General features: G+C 38.8%; 1 protein-coding gene across 1 annotated transcript in view; it reads right to left on the bottom strand.

Annotated features, from left to right (window-relative positions):
- Positions 1-23087, bottom strand: part of MARCH11 (membrane associated ring-CH-type finger 11) — a 29059-nt gene extending 5972 nt beyond the window's left edge. The window contains exons 1-3 of the mRNA XM_017829064.1: positions 22797-23087; positions 21670-21825; positions 1606-1798 (exon numbers count right to left, since the gene is read on the bottom strand). Coding sequence (XP_017684553.1) covers positions 1606-1798; positions 21670-21825; positions 22797-23087 — 640 coding nt within the window. The remainder of the gene's footprint in view (positions 1-1605; positions 1799-21669; positions 21826-22796) is intronic.
- Between the last annotated feature and the right edge of the window lie 938 nt (positions 23088-24025).

Here is a 24025-nt window from a genome sequence, read left to right as displayed (position 1 = left end):
TGTGGGGGCAGACAACAGCATGTTTGCTTTGCTCCTGCATGAAGCCAGTTAGGCCAGAAGCTCCATAGCCATGTGAGGTCCATAGCATGTTAATTCCGTAGCTTCCAGTTCAGTGATGGCTTGAGCCTGGCTGGCTTGAAAGGCAGCTACATAACTGCATGTACCAATCTATGGAAAGCTCACCTTCCAACAGTTTACTTCTATAGATAAATGCAGTAACATTTCTGATCACCCACAGACATTCAGAGTGTCTGAAGCACATTTTATCTTCACTTAGTGTTTTTTTAAACAAAAGCAAACCCTTCAATATTGAGTGTTAAGCTGGAAGAGGTGGTATTCAGAAACCAGCATGTAAGAGGATATGTAGCTGAGCCTTTTTATTAATTTAAAAGCTGAGCACTTGTCCAAAGTATAAGATTCTGCTCGCTTTTCTGTCAGAGAAGATCTGAATTCACAGATGAAAGCCTGTGTTCCAAAATATTCCAGAGTGGGCTTCTCTAATAAAAATTACAGAATGAAACTGCTGATCTAGCTGAAATATAAAATACTTTTACAGTAATTGGATGGTTTCAATACAAGATGGTATGGCTTTACAGTTGAAGCAAAAGCCTTGATATTAGGAATCACTCTGTTTCTTTGTCCCTTATTGAGCAGAATTCAGCACTGTCCTGAATTCCCGTATATGAGACTGGGATAACATTATCTCTCAGAAATCTCAAAGCAAACATCAGATGGCATTTGACTTCTGGATTTCCAATTCTAAGCATGGGATTTAATGTAAACTAATGTTGTTAATTATGTAGATTTAATTATGCAAATTATTTAATTGTGCAATATTTAATGTAAATTTTCTCTGCAGATAATTTTAGTTATTCTAATAATCAATTCAAGGTTGTAACCAAGTACTAAAGGGATATCTATTTAAATACTTCTGGGTCCAGTGCATTTTCAGAAAATTCAAGAGTGGTCAAAAGAGCTTTACAGTAAACCACATTTTCTTTTACATCTAGAGTTAAATGACTTGAGACTTCTTAACAGTAAAGGAAGTTACTATAGTTAGAGATATGTGAGTGTTTCATAACTGTTTATGATGTACAAAGAACTCATGCCTGTCTTCTCTGTTCTCCTCTATTACTAGCACAGTGACCTATATAAGTCTGTACAACTTAATTTTGGGTGTGCAGTTTGATGACATCCTTAAGGGCTTCTTCTGAGCTTCATGATGGTACAATCTAATGCAAAGTGGCAACAGTAGAAGACTTGACAATGCATAATTTTACTAATTATTTTAATAATGTCTTTGTTATTTTCATGTGTTTAACTTCCTGAATTTTGCTAGTCATCTATTTTTTCAAAAAATGTAAACTGATCCTGTTCTCACCGCTAAGATTTTGGGAAGACACTTTGATGAACCTGAGAGTAAAACTTTGATTCTTTTCTCTTTGCTGTATTTGTAACACTGTAAAAAGCAGCAGTTGCTAAAGGTATCAGCTGAGAATAGATCTGCAAAGAACTGGAGTGATCGATTAGCGTGACCAATTAGAAAAATAGATATAGTCACAGTCTTAAACCACAGTCTGTGCTGTTTAAAGATTTTGAGCTTACCTATGCATACTAGATCCATAAAACCATACATTCCATAGCAGATTTGAAAAAGGATGTCCTTTCTTTGCCATACTGCATAAGGGCTGAAGGCTGACCATAGAAGCCAAGTCACACTTGCTACTAAGAACAGAGATCCTAGGATTACAGCAACCATCTGCACTTTCTCAACCAGTGTTATAGTAATGCTTTGCCACTAAAAGAGAAACAAAGTAGTATGAGATAAAAATGTTATTTTCCACGACTGTACATTCAACTCCACTTTTTGTTTCCTGAAATCAGAAATTATTTTAATATTTATACATATCTTCATAGATATTTATTAGTATCCTTGATGCTGACATTTTATATCTTTTTTTTCTATTTCACTTTCAGTTAAAGTGAAGATAAATAGTTGCTTCCCCATCTCCTCCAGCATCACTATCAATACCATCTAGCTGCAAACTTTGGAAGAGTTAATAGTCTTAATTCTATTTTGAATACATAGGCAAAAAAACAGATTAGGTCTTAGGAATGAAACTCAGTCTTTCATCTTTGTAGGGTAAGGAACAGAATAAAAAAAACGTTGGGAAGGGTTTTTCAAGTATGTTTTCTGTAAGTGTGACAAGTTTCCTTCTCATCCCACCCTCCAGAAGTGTGAAAGCATTTTTCACTTTCCTGCTTCTCATCAAAGAAGTTCCAGACATACCAAGGGAGTTGTCTTTCTCTGCATAAACCAGAGTTAACAGTACAAAAAGACACCTGCAACCTAGTGTGGAAGCAACCTGAAGACTCAGGAGGAGCCCTGAATACAGATAGCAAAAACATTTCTTTTCAGTGAACCCCCATTATGTCCACCTTTCCAGGGAAGGTTGTATCTTCCGTATGTGAGGTGACTGATTTATGGTGTGACAAGATTTAAATATAACAGAGTATGCTTACTGTCTTCTGTCAGGGTAAGAATAGAAGTAAAATTCTGTTAAAACAGAGTTACAAAAGGAAAACACAGCATAAGGAAAGAATCATTCTAGATTACCCCTACTGTATATGGTCTTTCTTGGCCATAATTATCTAAATTACTTTGGCAGATTCTTCACTTCATCACTCGTTACAAAGCCAGTGTGCAGACTTTGTGGACTGACATCTTTCCTGTTCCTAATTTTGGATGTACATGCTCTCTTCTACAGTTGCAGTAGGGAGCAAGTGGAGAAAGCTACTCCAGTAAGAGCTTTCTGACCTCTTTTCCCATCTACAATAATGTTTCCTTTTTCCTATTATTTTAAGAAAGCCTTCTCTTTTTTTACAGCAGTTGGGTACCCAGTACTGTATAATTATAGGATAATAGAATAATTCAGGTTGCAAGGGGCTGTGGGAGGTCTCTAGTTCAACTTCCTGCTCAAAACATGATCAGTGATGAGATCAGACCAGGTTGCTCAGGGGTTTATTCAGTAACACCTTGAAAACCTCCAAATATGGAGACTGTTCAGCCTCTCGGTGCAACCTGTTCCACTTCTTGACTGTAATCAGGTTGAAAAATGTTTTTCTTAAAAACTATTTTTTCTTATATCCAGTCTGATCCTCTTTTGATCCTCTTATGCTCTCTTTCTCCTATCAAGTACCACTGTGAAGAGTGTGGGTAAGCAATGGAGTCCTCACCCCTTTTCTTTTCTTCTCTTTCAGCTTTTTCCATAAACTTTTCTACTGTAGCCTAATTTGCACATCGGGTGCTACATGCTTTCTCTTATTGCAACCTCCTGAATATAATAGTACAAAAAGATAGATGTATAGCAATTTGTAAATTGTCTATCTTGAAATGCTAACCTTTTTATAATGAACTCAATTAAACTCATACTAGATAATTCATGGAACTGCAGGGTTTGGAATGGGGCTATTCATGTTAAATACCACCTTTTTATGGTAAAGCAACTATAGATATGCATTTTCTTTGTTAAAAGTTTTTTTATGAGGTCAAGAAAGGTCATTAATAAGTGATGCATGACAGAATGGTGTGAGCGCTCCATGACTCAGATATTACTTGTTTACAGGATTTAAAGTTCAGGATTGAAATTCACAGAACTCTCTTTAGAATCTATGATGTCGTGTTCAACAAAATTAGTTTTCATTTCTCAGCTGAAGCTACACAGTGTGACTTGGCAGAAAACCATCAAAACCGCTATTGGTTATGTATCTCTATCTACTTTCTTTATCACTGTGAAACAGACCTGTAATAAATTTGTTCAGAATGCCTGAAATCAAAGTACATTTATATGAAGTAAAGCTTTAACTGTCACAAAATATTAAACTGTCAAATTCATGGAAGACACTGGTAATACATTTAAACATCACTGAAATAAACAGCAGATCTTTCACAGTGCAATTTCTACAATGCAGAAGTTCCTAAACTCACTTAAGCTTATTTTGATTTTCTTTTCTTTTTTAAAACTTAGATTCCTCATAGTTATTCTGCAAAGATAGCACTGAACAAAAGGAAAAGTAATCCAAACATCTGAGATAAGTAATGTAGCATGCAGTCTATATATAAAACTCATCCCTTATTCTGGTGTTGTCTGACAACCAATATCTCTTTCTCAGAGACAACTATTCCTACCTATTTTTCTGTTTCATGAGGGCTTTTTTGGAGTTTTCCCAAATGTTTTCTTTCTAGAGAAGCTTTACCCTGAAAAGTTCTAAGACTCATAGGTATTATCGTTACCTTTTTCTAGCTTCTTCTAAAGAATATATTCTTGTTATTTTGCTTTTCTCCTAATCAGATAATTACTGAGAAAATGCATGAGCTGTAGTTCCTAACGCCTCAGCCTTTAAAAATCAAAGAACAGTTAAAAAAAAAAAAAATCCCAATCCCCAGCAAAATAAAACAACCAAGAACCCCAAAATAGGGTTTGATATTTTCTTCTGTTACCCATTTACTTTAGCCTTTGTGGCATTCACTGTCTTTCTTCTACAGAATAGACTGTAGTCCTCCACCTCCCTCAGCATGAAGGTCAGCAATAACCAAGCAATTAAAATTTTTATGAAATTTTCACCTCTTTTAGTGTAATCTACAAGTTAAACTAACTGATGACATTCCACAGTAGATGCAGGAGGAAGGACTATATCTGTAAGACAGAAGACATTGAAGAGGCCTAGAAAGTTTTATGTGAAACTGCTAACTTGCCTCCTAGTGCTAGGCAGTCTGCCACAAGAATCCAACACCCAAAGAGTGATGGGATGGGATGGACTGGTATTAAGCTCTAACGTGATCAGCTTGGGGACCCCATCTTCAGTGTATGCTGGTTCTTAGTGCTAATGGAAAGAAGATTGTGGATGCTCCTGATGGGTAACTTACCCTAACTGGAATTTCCTCCTCCTTGCCCCTCTCCAATCAGTTTTGATTCAAAGAGTCTGAGATTGGTTCTTGGGAAATTATTGCCTTGATTTTTTTTCTTCCCATAAATTGACTGTGTTTGGGTACAAATTATAAAAAGCGAACAGACGTTGCTGAGACAGGCACATTTTTTACATAATGAAGGTAGTACTCTGTAGTTACGACGTTATTCGCATGGAAATAAGTTTGGAAGGTTCAGTCCTTTTTTGCTTAGACATGGGCAGCATTAGCCATTAGGCAATGAGATAAACTGCACAGTCCTGTATTGTTCAGTTGCTTTGCATTTCATTTGCTTGTGAAAAGGAACTGGAGTTGTGGTCACACTGTTTTCTTCTACCTGAAGTCTTACTCACAGCATAGCTAATATGTGTGAGTATACATGTTGACAGACATCTGGGCAATGAAAACTCTTTTTCTAAGAGTAAGATTCTTTTTATAGTATCAAAAGCCAGTTAAACTTCCTTTGATTTCTCACAATCATTTACCTTATTGTATTCCCTGTTATGTTTTTATAATCACATCACCTTTTAATGTCAAATTAATGGCTTACAATAGAGGTTACAAAAATAATATAGTAAAAATAATTCAGTGATATTTAATGTTGAGGAACTGCATTTAGAATATAATAGACTGAATTATTTAACATTGTAAATTGAATTATCTCATTATGAATGTGTCATGATTTAAATCTATTATTTCCATTAATGTTTTTCTCATTTTCTTCATAGAGTTTGTCTCAAAAATCTTAATTGCTTATGATTATAAATTATATTATGACTTTCTAATTTATTTTTGTTATTTGCTGACTATACATCCCATAATCAGTAACAGTTATTTTAGCTAAGTATTTTGCCAAGTGAGAAAATATCTACATGGGCTTTTAGTGTCAGCTTCTCTAAAGTACATGACCCTAAAAAATAAATATTATGAGAAAGATTACCATTTTTGCTTAAGAACTAGAAGTTGAAAGAAAATGCTAAATATTTTGTATCTAAATAACTACAATAACACTCTAGGTTTTTAGACATAATCATTAAAAAAACCTCATTTAAATTTCTGTGAAATAAGATCCCATTTTATATTCCTTTCCATCATATCTGTAGTTATGAGGTACCATGCCATCTCCGTTGCCCATGAAAATAATGAATTTTACTTTAGTATACAATGATAGTGAAAACTTCCTTTGAAAATGGTGCTTTAAACAAAATATAATTAATGCTTCTGATTTTAATGTAATACTGTCTCACCCTTGAAAGCTTTCTAGACTTCTACTGGCACTTCATTATGTTTGGTTCTTATAATCTTCTATTTACCACTAGTCTTCCTTTCATAAATCATTTGGGAGTCTCGTACACTAACGGTACATTAGAGTTCAAATGCTGACCCCAGAAACATTGCTTCTCTTTTCTTCTAAGGGCTCTGTCAAACAGAAATACTGCATCATTTCTTATTTTTGAGGTTGAGACTTTACAAAATTGAAGGAAACATATTGCTTTCAGGGACTAATTTTTAAAGAATAAAGTTAGTACAGTTATATGCATGTCCCTACTATGATAAAGATGGATAAAATATTCAAAGGTCTGTCACCTTTGGGATAAATCAATATTAACTTGACTTTTTTTTGATAATGCCTTATAAAAACCCATTGATTATTGTAAAATACACAGCAGAAAAGTGATCTAAAAAGTACTGAGACTGTGTTTGTACTTAGAAGACATTGCATGAAAAGTGGCTGCAAAGAACATATAGGTTTTCCTACATCCTTAATAAAGAACATATGAAATTTCCTTTTGGCTTCCCAAGTGCATACCAGCTTCAACTGTACCAATTTATAATCCACCAAAATTTCTTAAGCCAAACCACTGTAATAGGGTTACCACTCTATTCTCTCAGAAACCAGCTTATCCTGAAACCTCGCATTCCCTCCAGTCATTCTGGAACACGTATTTTACATAAAATTAAATAAAAATACCTGGCAGTGACCTATTATAACATAACATGATTAACCTGAAGCCATATCAATTATGTGGCTTCGAAAACTTTTTGTCAGATTGCTCTAATTGCTAGAATAAACTCTGACAAGAAAAAGTTCTTTCCTACTGTCATTCATTATACATTGTAGGATTTGTAATCTGTGTACATATGAACAAAACATAGAAGCAAAAGAACACAATGATTTAGGTCCAACAAACCATTTTTTTTATTTGTCTGTTCCTTGCTTTATCTTGTTAGTGGTCTATGTGATTAGATAATTAGGGTTTCTAACATATTTTTCAGTAAGCACATATTGACTACATGATTCAATATGCAGTGATATTGTTAACTGATTGACCAGCCTGGATGAGAAAATGCATATTTTTGACTACGCACATACACAAACATTTGAAATGTTATTTTCTGCTCTAGGCTTCTGTTTTTATGTCTTTTTCTTAAAAGAATCAATACCACAAAAATTGCAGCTCACCATTAATGCCTGCGTATTTTGATACATTATTAACACATAGAGTGCCTGTAGTCATAGTGTCCATTATTTTTTCTTGTGTCAGAGAGCTCATCAATACAAATGGTTTGGGCTGTATGTAATTCCTCAGTGTGCTTGGATGGCTTCTTGGGACATTCTGAAAGCATAACATTTACTGTGGAGATCCTGTCCACCTGTGCACCACATATGCAATTCAGTTGACAGTTCCTGGAAGTGTTGGCTTACTGCATGTATACAACTAAGCTGAACATCTACACCTACAGTGGATGCATCTTGGATTTCTGACTGCCTAGAAGCCTGGTAATCCTAGTCAATGTACAAAATCTTTACATTCACCTTTCAAAATCTTACTACTTATTAGGCAGAACAGCTTAACGTTTTATCTTATGATTTTTTTAAATGTGTTAGAATCAAGGTCTGAGACCACAGGCAGACCTGTGGTGACAACTGCATTAGTCTTACATTATCCTTTCTCTGGGAAATTATCAGTGGTTATCTTTCGCTGCTGGCCAAAAAATAAAAAGAACGAGGCAAGGCTGCAGGACTGTGTGACCAGTTGAGGCAGCTGCCGAGGCACAGCTCCGGCTGGAATAATTTGACAGCCCAGTGGGTGGGATCGATAGCCCAACTGAAGTGCATTTACACCAATGCACCCAGCATGGGCAATGAACAGGAGCTGGAAGCCATTGGGCAGCAGGAAAGCTATGACATAGTTGCCATCATGGAAACATGGTGGTCTAGCTTGCACAACCAGAGTGCTGCCATGGATGGCTGTAAACCTTTCAGAAGGGGTAGGCAAGGAAGGAGAGTCAGTGGGGTAGTCCTGTATGTTAGGAGAGTTATGATTGTCTAGAGCTTAGTGTGACAATGCCAATAAAATTGAGTGTTTATGAGTAAGAATCAGGGAGAAGGCCAACAAGGCAGATATCGTGGTGAGAGTTTGTTACAGGCCACCCAACCAGGATGAAAATACAGATGAAATTCTATAAGAAGCCAGGAGAAGTCTCATGCTTGCTAGCCCTTATTCTCATGCAGGACTTCAACAAGCAAGAACAGATGTCTGCTGACACACAGCGCAGCAGAGAGGAAACAGTCTAGGAGGTTCCTGGAGTGCTTGGAAGATAACTTCCTGACACAGCTGGTGAGTGAGCCAAATAGGGGAGGTGCTTCACTGAACCTACTGTTTGCAAACAGAGAAGAACTGGTAGGTGATGTGATGGCTGGAGGCCATTTTGGGCATAGTGATCATGAAATGATAGTTTTTGATTCTTGGAGAATCCAGGGTTGGGGTCAGCAGAACTGCTACCTTGGAGTTCTGGAGGGCAGACTTTGGCCTTTTTAGGAGACAGGTTGGAAGATTCCCTTGGGAGACAGTCTGGAAGGGCAGAGGAATCCAGGAAGGCTCGACATTCCTCAAGAAGGAAATACACAGAATACTTAAACATCATGGTGTGTTGTAAAGGTGTATGTGTGAGAAATTTGTGAGGTTAAAGTGAACTATTCTCAAGTTAGCTTCTAATTCCTATCAGACTCTAACTATTTAAGTTTAGCTTAGTGGCTTAGTTTATTGGTATTTTGAACATTCCATGGATGTGTATATTTGGTGAAAATGAAATTACCATTCTATGTGAATAATTGCTATTCCTACTGTAAAGTAGGAAGTACTCAATTTCTGTTTCAGCTTTACTGGAAATACTGAGTTTCATTGCAACCTAGGTGTACTCTTGATAGCATTATCTGAAAATTAAATATTAATGAATGGAGGCAGTTAAAGCCTACTATGGTTGTTGCATTCTCTGCAACTTAAAGATGATCTGCAAAATTAAAATGAAAACTTAGCTCGAGCATAGACTATCATGTTATGGTCAGGTACACATTCCTGGAAGAACACTAAGAAAAAAAACTTCATTCTAATTGCAGAGAGTAAGTAAGCCTCACCAAAGTTATAAATGAGCTAAATGAAGGACGTTTTAACAATTTTCATGCCATCTAGTTACTTAGGAAGCTTAACCATGTTTTGCCTATACAACTCTGTACTTCTCTTTGAACACAGACAGTATCAAAAACGGTTCTGGAGTTGCTTTTTCTTTCTCTCCAGGGAAAGGAACTGTTTGTAAATTCCAACTAAAACTGTTGACAACTTTTAAATGAAAAAAAATGCTGAGCATAAGGCTAAGATTGTGCATTCATTATGATATTGATGCACTCATCAAATGTATGTAAAAAATTGGTGAGCATGGAGGGACAGAACAAGCCCCTTCCACAAAATGCCCTGGACACTAGTCACTATATAGAGGGATCATCTGCTCTTGATCATTTCTATTGATACCTTCTTGTCTGTCATGTTGAAAATATTCAAGAATTAATTACAGTTCATTTACGAAAACTTATATTTCATCTGCTAGCTGAACTTTCCAAAAGTGCTGGCTTCTCTTTCCCTGTCTTTTTGACTCTATGAATAATTTAATAACTTTTACAACCCCTGCAAGAGGAAGCACAGAGGGTTTATCTGAGACTATTCAACAACCTAATGGTTGGTGCATTCCCTTGTGAGAGACCTTGACTCAAACCCATTGTTTGCCTGAGTTTAAGCAAGGTTTGAAACTTTTACCTCTAAAGACGCTATTTTAATACCTGAGATTTATGAGTTATTCAGGATATTCAATAGTAGAACTCCTTCCAAGTAATTTATTGGAACACTTCCAGTTCCCATACAATACAGAGATGTTCACTGAACCAAAGGGAAAACAAATGAAATTGATAATTTTATTCACATAATCTCCATAGGGATGAGTAGGGAGATGATTTTCGTATAGTACAAAGCAGCAGGAACTTTTTCTCACACTGACATATTTCAGTGGGTTCTGGATGCAGAAAAAGAGGCCGTGGAAAGGCCTTTGGTGGAAAAGAACCATAGAAATTAGATAGAAGGTGGAAGAAAGGCCAGGTAACTGGAATTTTAAGGTTCAAATTTTCCAGTTCGCTGAAAGAAGACTGAAAGAGAACCCAAAGAAGGTAGCTGTACAAACAAATTGAATTGTATAAGCACAGTTTAGAAGTTGTTAAAGCAGCATAAAGTACACACTAATTGCTGCTTTGCACTATCTGCTTCTAGGCAGTCTATGAATCCAAAGACATGCTATCAAGTAGTACATCACCATCTATTGTCACCAGATTCCTCTGCATCCTGTAGCAACATTATTCACAGGTGAAGAATAGTTCTGGCACAATGCAACTCCCCACCTTTGGTTAGGAAGATGCACCTTCACTGTGCAGTCTTCTTTAGCCCTGAACAAACACTAATTCATAAACTGTGATCAGAATTTTCATGTGAAAATCTGGAAGATGCTCAACATGAGGGAAGAGGCAATCCTGATTTCATGTGCTTCTTTGTAAGATATAAAACAAAGGAAACTTAAGATTTTAAGGACAGTAAAAAGGATGAAGAAAGGAAACATATTCTGAGTTCAGATGTAAAGGATCTAAAGCTGTGGCCTTGTCTAATCCCTAAGCAACATAACATTTATCTTGGACAAAGGTTAAAAGGCAGGATGATAAGAATACCAAGGTATTATATACTAGCATATAATCAGGAAGAAGGCTTGTATGAAATCTGAGAGGGTCTGGTCTAAAATTAATTTTGGATTTAATTTATTAGATTAGTAAATGAATTACTAATTGATACTGTAGTCAATTAAATTTGTGATAAATCTTCACTCGAAGACAATTTAGTCATAATTATAAAATTTTAGACTGTGCAAATGAATATGGTAAATAATGTACCGCTTGAAAATTTGGCCTAATGGAATATTAACTTATTTATTTATAATTGTTTTATATACTACACATTAGGTATAATAATTAGAAGGCTTTAAAACATTTATAGGAATTATTATAATATATTCATATTAAAATTATTAACAATATTTTTATTCTTAAGTTATTAATTGAACATATATTAAACAGCAAAATTTTAAAAGTAAGTTGCATTAGTTTTTTCAGGTACTGCTAGATAATCACAACTATACACTAATAGGTACTGTTGTTTGAGTCAATATTAACACTTTTTCTAGTAGTTTGAGTAGCCATGGTTTTGATCACCCGCATAAGACTCCATCTTTATGGAAACATAGAAGATGTAGTGCTTAATTACAGAGTGGCTATTACTAGGTATCTTCAAATATGATAGCTCTATCTGTAAAAAAAGGAAATAGTTGCCTCTATAGTCTACACTACACCAGAAACTCTGTATTTCCTCTAACTATATCATAAATATGTCTGAAATCCCTTGGAGTAATTACATTAAATAGCACAATATGCTTTTTAAGACTGAAAATACCCGTCTTTCTGACTTGTTACATTGTGCATCAGCATTCATAGTGCTGCAAAAAGCAATGGTTATAATGTCAAAAACTGCAATATCCATTTGTATAATTGTGTTTGAAAGTTCCTAAACTATAAATTGTTCTTGGCTTAATGGTGCTTATACAACTTACACATAACATATGTACCATCTCTTGCAGTACAAATACAAGTACAAACACAGACACAAAATAAAAGTACCCTCAGTTTCTCTCAAATACCTAAAGAATGAAAGGTAAGAAAGTGCATGCTGTTCATATGGAAAACACAATTGTCAAAGAACCACTTACTGTTCTGCAAATTGTCACTTTTAAGTTTATGACTATAAACACAGTCATGTTTCGTTGTTACTAGACAATAGATCCCTCTTTACATTCACTAATTACATAAAATTGCTCTATCCTACAGTCAGTACTGTTTCTGGATTCTTTAGCAAAATTAGCAGTGACACTTGAGCTCTGATGAAACTGGTTTAGTGCACTCTTGGAAAAACAGCTTAATGGTCTGATTAGGATATAAGCCGTGAAATAACTTGCTACCTACTTGAAAAATTTTTTGCACATACACTGCTGCTCTTCTTAGGAAGAAATTCCTTACTATTGGTGGTGAAGCACTGGTACAGGTTGCCCAGGGGCATTATGGATGCCCCATCCCTGGAAGTGTTCAAGGCCAGATTAGACAGGGCCCTGAGCAACCTGATCTAGTGATCAGGTTGGCAGGGAGGTTGGAACTAGGGGATCTTTAAGGTTCCTTCCAACCCGAACCATTCTATGATCCTATGATTGTTTGTGACCTCTCTGGAATGGATAGAAACAGGCCCTGGCTCTGCCACTGTAATTAGAGAAAAATTTTTTGGTATCCAAAGTTTATGAGCAACTTACCCTTACAAGGATGATGGCTAATGTAAAAAAGCAGGGAAGGTTTTTCCACCTAAGATGAAATTCTCACTTACTCGTTAGGCTCTGGGAAACATCTAGGCTGCAGGATGGGAAAGCGCAGAGGATCTAAGATTGGTGAGTGCAGACAGAGCTCATGGAACATGTCTCAGGACTGTGAAATAGTGTAGGATCTCATGGCCCAAAGCACTCAAAGAGATAAGTGGCTCAGACATCTGGTAATGGGAGGGCCTTTTCTTCAGGTAGGTTTGCCCAGTCAGACCGGGCTGACTGTTAATAACTTATCCAGGATCCAACTGTGAAGTAGAGAATACTGACTATGAATCAATATGACAGAAAACTATATGAAATAAAAAGAAGTCAGTAAAATGACCAGTATACTGACACCAGCTTTTTGCTATGCTGTACTGAACTGTTTCTGCTGTATTGGCCTTAACTCGTAGAGGATTCTGAGGGAAAAGACAGATCAAAGGAAGGAGAGCATCATTTCTCCAATCAGGGAACTTGGAATGAGTGGGCAGCCTGTGCTGAAGGAGAAAGGTTTGTATTTTCTTGTGACTATGAAAACAGCTTTTCGAATGGCATTTGTGATTGCCTGCTCCTGGTCCACCAAAATGAAGCAGCCCAGGCTCTGAACCAACAAGATAATTGAGTCCAGTGATGGAATTCTCCAGGAGGAAGCTAAGTAGCTGCTACTTTGGACTCACAACATCCTGCAGAGATGCTGAGTGCCTCAAAGAGCCTAAGCAGTAGGACTGTGGTCTTCCAGCACATACAGAAATTTTCAGAAAGTGCTTTTGCTTTATTAATGAAAATAAAGATGATATGTGCAAATTAATCATCCTTTGGAGCAATGCAAATTCCCACTTACATTTGAGTTTGTAAATAAAATTTAACTTTCTAAAGTAATTTACCTTTCATAAAACTTTTTCTGCACAACCCTCTTCCCCCTTAAGAGGGCCTACAGAAAAGATGGGGAGGGAGCCTTTATCAGAGAGTGTAGTGATTGGATGAGGTTTAGCAGCCTTAAATTGTAAGAGGGCAGATTTAGATTAGATATTAGGAAAAAATTCTTTACAGTGAGAAGGGTGAGGCCCTGGAACAGGTGGCCCAGAGAAATGTTCAAGGCCAGGCTGGATGGGGCTCTGAGCAACCTGGTCTAGTGGAATGTGTCTCTGCCCACAGCAGGGGCGTTGGAACTAGATGATCTTTAAGGTCCCAACTCAAACCATTCCATTATTCTGTGATTCCCCTAAAGTAAATGGAATTAGGGCTTCATTACCAGAAGAAAAAAAAAGGCAGTGTAACTCCTGCTGAAGCACATCTCTGCCCCAGCAATCTTTCTGACTTCTGTCACAACAATAGAAAAGGAGTCATCAGCATAGTTACTGAGGGGAGTAGAGACACAGTCACAAATTTATGTCACAACCAAGGGTCACATCCTTAGGGATTCATATGTCAGAGGCAACAGTGGTTCAGTACTTAGTTAACCTGGCCAATTCATCAGCAAAGTTAGAGAAAGATGAAAAAGAAAGAGAAAGTGACACTTGGACAAAGATGTGGCTTCTTATCCACATTTCAGATATGCTAATGCAGGGTCATAGGGCATAATACTGTGGAAATTTGAGATAATTTTTAAGTAAATGGGTTGGAAGCCTGTACCTTTCAACCCAGACAAGGAAGAAAGAAACCTTTTGGATGTTATCATGAGGACCTAACACATGAAAGTTGTACAATGAAGACAAAGATTCATTTGTGTCACATGATGAACACCAAGACATCTCGGAGTAACTTTAAACTACTGAAGCTGCTTTCTATTCTAAAACAATCTATATTAGGAGACAAAAGTCCTCAGATCTTGTAGGTGTTAATTACCAGGACCTAGGTTCACAGCAATTATATCAGTGAGATCTAAAAAAGCATGAGGGAAAGGCCAAAGGGAAAGGTAAGTTTTAAAAATTCCGACAGCCATAGACGATAAACTCTTCCCATTGAATGCACAGCAGATTTTCCACAAATTTCCAAATACATTCAAGTACATGACATCAACTGTCAGTGGAGAAACTCTGAAGTAGGCACATTTCCCTAGAATAACCAGCAATTTCATGTATTTTCTAGATTCTTAACCCATGGTTATAGGAAGAAAAGGACAGGCTGAAGAAGAGGATTTTGAAATTCCAGAGATCATAGACTCAATAATTAAGGTTGGAAAAGATGTCTACGATCATCGACTCCAACCATTAACTTAGCACTCTTGCATTCACCACTAAACCAAATCCCCAAGTGCCACACCCACACACCATTTGAACACTTCCAGAGATGGGGATCACTTCCAGAGATTCCCTGGCCAGCCTGTTTCAATGCCTGACCACCCATTTGATGAAGCAGTCTTTGCTAATATCCAATCTAAACCTCCCCAGGCACAACTTTAGACCACTTCCTCTTGTCCTATCGCTTGTTAGTTACTTAGGAGAAGAGGCTGAATCCACCTCACTAAAACTTCCTTTCAGGCAGTTGCAGAGAGCAATGAGGTCCCCCCAAGAATGCATTTCTACAAGATGTATTTGAAGGTTCCTCTGCTTATACGGAGTAGTGAAGGATATGCAGATCTTTTCCATAAGTTTGACAGATGTCAGAAAAGCTTTGGTAATTAATCAAATTTCTGTTTGGTACAAGCATCCAGAAAGCAATGAGATGATATGCAATACTCTGTAAGTGGTGCTTGAGAAGGAAGCAACCCTCTTTATTAGGTCTCAGGAGGATTTTAGGTCAGCATTGTACAAATACCAGCAAAGTGTCCTTTTTGGAAGGTGACATCAAATGATTGGAGCTTACGATGATTCTTGTGGTCACTGAAGGAAGTGGTTATGGGGAGGACAGTGTTGCAGGTGCAGGAAAAGGCTGCAATTGCAGGACACTTATATTCTATTTGTGTTATTCTGATGTGAACCAGTGAGCTCACATCAGCTGTTATGCCCATTCCTTCAAGTAAAATATGCCATATTGCTCTGCTCGTATGAAAGAGCAGCCTTGAAACTGAGATGCAGAATTTAGTCATTCAAGGAGGAGCATAATGTGCTGGGAGTAACCACAAGCCATAATAGATTGTAAAGTGCAGATTGCTCAGAAAAAGCAATGAGAGATACATAAAGTATTCCATTAAGAAGTAGACTCTCTGTCTGTCTGTTCTTGCCCAGTGGGCAGAGGAAACTTCCTTATGAAAAAAGAGAAGGCATACTGAAGTTTACTCTCATTTTCTCTAGATACAGTTTCCTGAAAGTCAGTTTTATGGAATTTTCCTTTTTCAAGATCCCTGTAGTGCTTGGAATAATATTCTTCCAGTGTTAGCAAAGTAGCTAAATACACATGAAGATAGCAAGTATTTCATCATGATGGTAAGGTTCATGACTTTGTGAAACTACTAAGGAATTATTTTGTTTTATTGTATCTGTTCCTTGGCCATAAAAGACGACAAAAATGAGCCTTAGCTCAAGAAATAGCCTCCATCCAGCAATATGGTTTGTGAGGGTAACAGTATGATGTATTCCTGTGCTGGGAATTCGCTCGTCACAGAAATGGCAAAGTTTAATACTGCTCTGGAGGGAAGACACTGCCAAAAAAATATGCAAAACTGGCACACATACACACATACAGGGTAGAGGGAAAGGAAACAGCATGTGGCTAAGACTGGAATACTCATTCTCCATGAGCTTCATTGAAATGTAAACAAAAGTAGCAGAAAAAAAGAAATTAAGAAATAAAAGTATATAAAAAGGAAAGGTGAAATAAATTTAAACAAAAAGCTAAGAACCCCTTTGAAACAGTGTCATGCAGGCAAAACTCACAATGAGGGTTCTCTGACTCAGACAAGTACTTCCAAAGAACTGAGGTCAAATTGTTCTTTCACTGTTGCACTGTAGGCATGAAAGGAGGTAGGGGCTATGCTCTGCACATTGCTGAAGCAGTAAGAAAGAATCTTCAGAATGAATACCAAGCATCCAGTTTGAATCTATGTATGGATGGGACAAAAATTTTAAAAACCCAAGTGCAATAGGTGCAATAGGTGCAAAATCTGTCTCCCCAGTGGAGAAAATTAAGAAAGAAGTAAGTTGGCACGACTGTCAGTCATTTCAATGCAAATGGACCGACATTCAAAACCAGTAAGTATTAAAAGGCAGTTTCAAAATTAATTTAATAAAACTTTCTTTGACAAATGTCATTTGTGGAAAAAAATACAGGGGGACACTTCAGAGTTAACACAGCATGAGTGGTAGAGAAGTCAGGAAGTTATGACAGTATTTGGTCCTCAAAGCAGGCTACTTGCATTGTAATATAGGCATGAACTAAGGAATTATAGACAAGAGGTATAAAAGCAGTACACTATCATTTATTAACAACTTTTCATATCAAAAAGTAGAAGAATCATGCTGAAAGAACCACTTCTTGGTTATCACCAGTCTCCGTTGACAGGAATTAAGGATCTGAATCCCAAAGATTGGGATTTTTGAAATAAGACAAAAAGACAAAAATTTGTATTGAGAGAACTCATAAATCTTTGATCACTATGTGAATTTCACCAATGTTAGGCTAGCAGTTTAAGCTATTGGGAAAAAAATCCAATCAAACAGACAGAAAAATACAAAACCCAGTAATTAAAAGGTTCCCAAATGCAGGTGCCACACTGTAACTTAAGCCTTGCATTTTTAGATATTCTAAGCATTTCAAATGGCAGCAACTAAGTATATGTAACAAACTTGATTCCCATTCACACTGCCTTTTACTTTTGGATTTTTTTTCTAAGGAAGTCTGTTGTAAATGTGCAATTTATGATTATAATTCCAGCAATAACTCTTATTCAATGTATTTCCTCTGAAAAACAACCTGGCATCATGTCAGGTTGCTAGTCAAATGCTAGTCATTTCACCCCATGAAAATCTTAGGCTAAAGGAATCCACCTTTTCCCTTGAAGTATTTAACCCACCTATTTAATACACCAAGATAATTCTGCTCTTCATATCTGTATTATGTATCTTAACAGTAGATCAGGAAGGCACCTGTAATTAAAAATTAATTTCCAATTATCGTTCAGTTTACACTGCTCTGGTGTTTCCCACCATTCTAGCAGTCAAACTGCCTTAAGCACAATCTATGCATTTCACAAAATAAAACCAGAAAGCAATTGCTTTTTTAATAAGCTACAGGAAATAAAAGAGTAACGTACGAGGGGCACACACCCACATACCTTTAATGCTATTCTTTTTTTGAAGTATTCTCTGCCTTTTTTTTTTATCTACTTGATTAATTCGGTACACACTTTAGAAGTCCAACTGAACTGCTGAATTGCGTGACTCTCTCTATAATTCCCCACATTCCTTCTTGATGGTTTCAGCTCCCATTTGATGAGCTCACCTCTTAGATGAATTTCATTTCTCCTCATCACTTACAAATATGCTTTGGTACTTGTAGTCAATATCTAGTATTTTGGTTTTAGTTCTTCTCTATCCCCCCTATACTCTCACTGTGATATAATCAGTTCATTTATTCACCTATTATCCTTCATTATTTCATGGCTTTCAGATCATTGGTACTTATTCCCCTGTTCCCTTCTCACCTGTCATTAGTTATCAATTATATCCATCCTTCTAAAGCTTCTGCAGCTTTGTTCCTCCTTTCCACTGTAATGTCCACCTTGCACTCCTTCAGCTCTGTATGCTAACAGCCAAATATTTAGCTCCTAGCATGGTGGCAGGGCAGCAGTGGCCTGCTCACTTGTTCCATGAAAAATTTGCTCTTTTATCTGAATGGCTAACCAAATGTATTTCTCAAGCTTAACTGACTTCTGGCTCCACACCTTTTTGCTGCCTTTATTTTCCAATTCCCAACTCCTTTTTTTTTTTTCCAAGTCTCTCTATGCATTAGTTACAAGGAAACAATGAAAACACAACATGGAATTCATTATCCCATTAGAATTTTCTCTCTGATGCCTTCTATTTTTTGCATTTCTGTGCTTTACTTTTACTGTCCTCTCTTCTTGTATAATCTCTATAATTTGTACCACTGACACTTGCTTTCCACAATTCTTTTTTTCAGTCTCTCATTTACCTTCAGATCTTTCCCAGAAAGCACACAGGAAATGTATTTTGCCTTTCCCTCCACAGAAAAAAACCCCACAACTGCCCTCTCCAACAGTTCTGCTATGCTTTTGTTTCTAAATTCATTAAGCACACTACTTAGAACTGATCATAATCACCATTTACCTGATGCAGTCACTGAGAGGACTCTGAGTGTATCAGAACAAAAGGTCTATCTCGTCTAGCAAAGTCTCCCTAGAAGTGGCCAAAAGCAGACACTTGGGAAAAGAATGAGTGAGAGATATACAACTACTATATCTATGCTGATGACTGACATTTTTTTTTCTGTTTCTGTTTTTTTCTGTTTCTCTCTCTGGTGTCAAAACGAAAGTGTTAGTCTGTTTCTACTACTTTTTGTACAGATCTTACCATACACCTAAGTTCATTAAAATTTTTTCATGTCCCAGCCTTCCTCAAACAGTATAGATTTATCCTCCTAACCATGAATCTGTTCTATAACCCAGGAATTATCTTAAATTTAAATATCTATTTGGATCCTCCTGTTCTCAATATTTCTAAAACTTGCATGGGCTTTCTACGTAGCATATCTAAGACTGTTCATAGAAAAAAAATTGATTTCTCATCATTGCTTTTATCTTATGTCTCAATTACTGTAACACATCTTTTATGTTCATGACAAAAGTCATTTTCTCAGCAAGTACAAGACTGCTTCAAATACAATTTTTTTAGTCCACTATTTTGACCACATTACTGGCTTTCTTTCTCCACCATGATGGTTCCTCTCTTCCCCATCACATAAAACAGAAAAGACCTGATTTGATTTTTCAAGTCCTTCTAGGCGTTTATTGACATATTAATTACCTTCTAATGACTACTCAGACATTGAATCTCATCTCCATTCAGTTCATGAAACTCACCCCATTTGAGATGTCAAAAACTCAATGATAGTTAGCAATGGTCAGTATACCAAGACCACTGGTTTTATATATACCCATAGATTTTTCCCTTATCTCTTGTTCAAACTGCTTTGTAAATTGTCCAAGGTTGAGACAATTCTTTCTGTTCCTAGTGTGTGCCTACACACTGAAGTGTGTCCTCCTGGATCCTCATTACAGGCAGTGACATCTAAGTTCATTGTGCAGTTTAGAATGCATAACTGGAGATTTGAGCCCTCTCTCTTCTTAGTCATGCTGACAAAAATTAAATGTTTTCATCCAGCTGAGCATAGTCATTAGCAAAACTTTTACTGAAACTTTATTACACTTCCATATTGAAGTGTATGAAGAGCTTGACTTTGTACTTTTTAATATAACATGCATACCCATATATGCAGAAGAGTCTTGCTCATGCTTATCTAGTTGATGCCAGTGAGGCTACTCAAATGAATGAGGATTAACCACATTAACAAGATTTGAAAAACTGGAACTGTAATGCAAGAAAACTGTTGAGCGTAGTAATTTTTTAGCTCAAATGTAATAAATACCATTCAGGACACTGAAAACCACTGAACTCATGAGGCACATTTCACCTCCATTAACTACATACTTGCTTAAATAATACTAAGTACAACCTTAATTTTTTTTCTATATTAAGAAATCAGGTCTACCAAGTAAGCATTTACTTTTTAAAATAACTGTTTTGCAATTTTCCTGATGTCAGAAAGTGCGTTGAATTGCCATGCACTTGGCTCTTAAATTAGCACATCAATCTACTGTATCACTTTCAGAACAGGTCCATTTCACCTAAGTACCAGAATATAATGTTTTAATGAACAGGATATATAAAATATCTAATGTAATACTATTTTATGGCAGACTACAGTGACAGTCTAGAAAAGGCTGTTCTCTAAATATCTTTATCAAAAAGTTTCCTTTGTGGATTTATAAAGAAAAAATTGAAGTCAACTGGCTCTGAAAGTACTTGAACGTAATCTGAACAGCTGTAAGCAAATACTCCAGATATCCTATATCCAAGGAATGCTTATCATGTTCACACAACTGCCATTACCATCCAAGCATGTCTTTTCTATAAAACTCCAGTCAAATGCAGGCACAGAAAATGACCTGAGCGCTCTGGCCTTTGAGAGCTCCATCATCTCCAAGCTCTTAGGATCAAAACTAAAAAAAGATACAATTATCTTACTAAATGTGTTCCTCAGATGTTATGAAATACAATTTCCAGGAGGGAATTTTAAGCCTCTAAAGAATTCTGATATGCAAAGTGGTATTAAGCCTTCCCTAACAGATCTGCTGAAGCTTTGCCTTTCTCCCCCACCACTCCCTGAACATGCTACCACTATAATTCTCTAACTTCCAGCTGCACGTTTTGATGCTGCTAAAACAGAGCTGTGAAAAATGTTACTGCACATTTCAGCTTCTGAAACAGCTACTGGTGGACAGAACTTTGTGTTCTACTACTCTGGATTGTGCCAAGACTGGAAAGTCACCTTCTTTTACATTTTTACAGGCAACAGAATTTTTCTTTGCCTCCCCCCTCTGCACTCCAAGCTTGAAAAGTGAGCAAAATCAACCTTTGACTGAGTCTTTAACAGACTATAGATAAAAGTTTAGAAAGTGAATCAGGGAGATCCAAGTTGTTCTGTCACGTCTCAGGGTGATTTAACTACTTACAGAATTTATCAACCTCTGAAGACCACTTCTACGGCAAGCCAAAGACTAGAAGAACATAACAGGATCAAATGACTACACATTTTAATATGTAACTGGTCTTAAAAACTAACTTCAAGTGGGTGCAAGTGCTAGCTGGTGAAGCATACACGATGTTCTGCTGTACTTTCCAAAAACCTTGGAAGTAAAATCAAGAATAATTTTGTTTTTAAAAAGACATATTTTTTAAAAACAAACAAATTACCTGGCAAGGCCTTTTCATTTTAATGGCTATAACATGGTATCTGTAACAGCAGAGTTCACAGGTCCATGACCCTCTTTCACTTATCCACTTTAACAGGCAAAGCTGATGTGTGTATCGTACTGACCCATCGCAGCGGCAAGGGTTTAACAATTCGCCCTGAAAAGGTAACAGAGAAACATTAACTTTAAAAGAAATCTTCCGTGTACATGTACACTCAATACTAAAATATTTAGAGGTCTGTTACAATGACCTAGTCGCAATTTTAGTATCTGAAAAAGCATGTATTTTTGGCTATAAAAAACTCAGAAATGTAACTGTTTTAAAAATATCTAGCTGCTTCTTATGAGTCAAAAGCCAGAAGGCTGCCTACACATGTGTGTGTACCTATGTGAAACAACTGAAATAATACCACGCATCAAACAACAGTAGCATTAGCCCTTCCGAATAGCTCAAAAGGTACCAAAAGTGGTTGGATACATTTCTCTAGCAGTTCCTTGCAGTCATCACTCAAAAAGAAATGGGTGACATCACGGTTCCAAGAGAACCTTGCTCTTGGAGCAGGGCTCTGTGCTGCTCAGCCAGCCAGCTGTCAGGCAGGACCTCAAATAATGTAAATAAGCACTTCCCCCAGTAGTTCAAATATTTCTGTACTATATAAATCAGCTATTCTCTTCTTTCCAAAACAAGCTACAAAATGCTAGTTATGGATCAGTTGCTGATATTGTGCCCAGTAACGTCACAGCAGAGAAGATATTTGGAGGTCTTCTCAGCATTACTTGTAAGCTAACACTCTCATTTCAAAATCTGACGGAAACCGGAGAATTTCGTATTGTTTAAAGTCCCTGCGGAATGAGCCAGCGAGCGCAATGGCCAGAAGACACAGAGCGTGCAAGCCAGGCACGGCACAATCCCTGGATTTTCCCAGAGCTCTGCGCCGACTCAGGTTTGCCCCAGGCGTTCGCCAGCACCACCTCGTACAGCAGCAGCCGGGGCTCGCACTGCCGCCGACGCCGAGGAGGGCGATCCCTACCAGGGACGCCGGGATCAGCACCAGGGACAGGGCTCGGCCCCGGGCACGGGGGTTATGCGAGGTGCCGGCCCGCCCGCCCCCGGCCCGCTCTGCTCACCTGCTCGGGGCCCTGGAAGCAGATCTTGCAGATGGGGCCGGCCCCGCCGGCGTGGCCGCCGCTGCCGCTCTCGCTGCTGCTGCACACCGAGCGCCTCTCGGGCTTGTCGCCGCCGGCAGCCCCGGCCCCGCCGTGCCCGCTCTCAGAGCCGCCCCTCGGGCCCTCGCCCTCTCCTTCCTGCGAGCTGTCCCCGCTCGCCTCCCCCGCCCCGGCCGGCAGCTCCAGCGGGACGGCGGGGGCCCGCGGCGGCTCCCCGGCAGGGAGGACGACGCTCCCCCCGGTGCAGCTCATACCGCGGGGCACCCGCTCACCGGGGCGGGGACGGCCCGGAGCGGCGGATGGCGGCGGCGGGGGAGGAAGGAGCGGCGGGGGCGCCTCTCTGGCTGTCGGCGGCCGGGAAGGTGACCCGGCGCGGCCGCCTCCCTCCCGGGCCCGGCGCTGTGCGAGGGAGCGGGCAGGCGGCGTGCGGGGCCGGGGGCGGCGGGGCGGGGCGGGGGAGGGAGACAGAGAGCGAGGGAGGGAGGGGCAGGTCCGGCACCGGGCACCGCCGCCGCCTCCCCCGCACCGGCGCGGTCAGACCCGCTCCGGGGGAGCCACCGCCCCCGCCAGCGCCCCGGCGCTCGCTGGGCCGGGCGAAAACCCTGCCCCTTCCCGGGACGAAAAGCTCTGCCTGCCCGCCCGCCCCCTCCCCTCAGCGCCGGCTGCCCCCGCACCGCGGCGGCCGCGTCCCCTGGCCCGCCCCAGGGGCACTGCCCGCCCTTCCCTTCGCGGCACCTCCCGGCCCTGCTCCCGACCCGGCACCTCAGCGCTCACGGGGCTCCTCCACCCCGGTACCCCCGTGGAGGACGCGGCCCTTCGAGGGACTTCTTTCTACTTTATCAGAGGTTTGGCTGCAGAAGGTTGCACCTGGAAAAGCTCGACAGAACGAATATTCAACAGTTGTTCTTTGAGTGTGAAACAGTAGCTCTATCCAGTCTTTTGTGGCTGGCTTTTTTTTTTTTTTAATTCATTACATCATCTCATTTTCAAAATTAAATCTGCTAAAAACATCATGATCAAATACCTTCTAAAAAAAATCCTCAGCACTTAGAAATTCTTTAAAGTTTGGCTGGGGCTGCTGAAGGAAAGTAGGTGTGAATTTCGGCATCAAGTATGACACCAGCGCACATTTGATCTCGTGAAAATGACAGCAACTGTCTGCACGAGGAAAGAGAGAGAAATAAAACCTC

This window comes from Lepidothrix coronata, unplaced genomic scaffold, assembly GCF_001604755.1.
Source record: "Lepidothrix coronata isolate B3197 unplaced genomic scaffold, Lepidothrix_coronata-1.0 Scaffold158, whole genome shotgun sequence".
In the NCBI taxonomy this organism is placed as follows: Eukaryota; Metazoa; Chordata; class Aves; order Passeriformes; family Pipridae; genus Lepidothrix; species Lepidothrix coronata.
The sequence above is the reverse complement of the archived record's forward strand: the minus strand, read 5'-3'. Positions and strand labels throughout refer to the sequence as shown.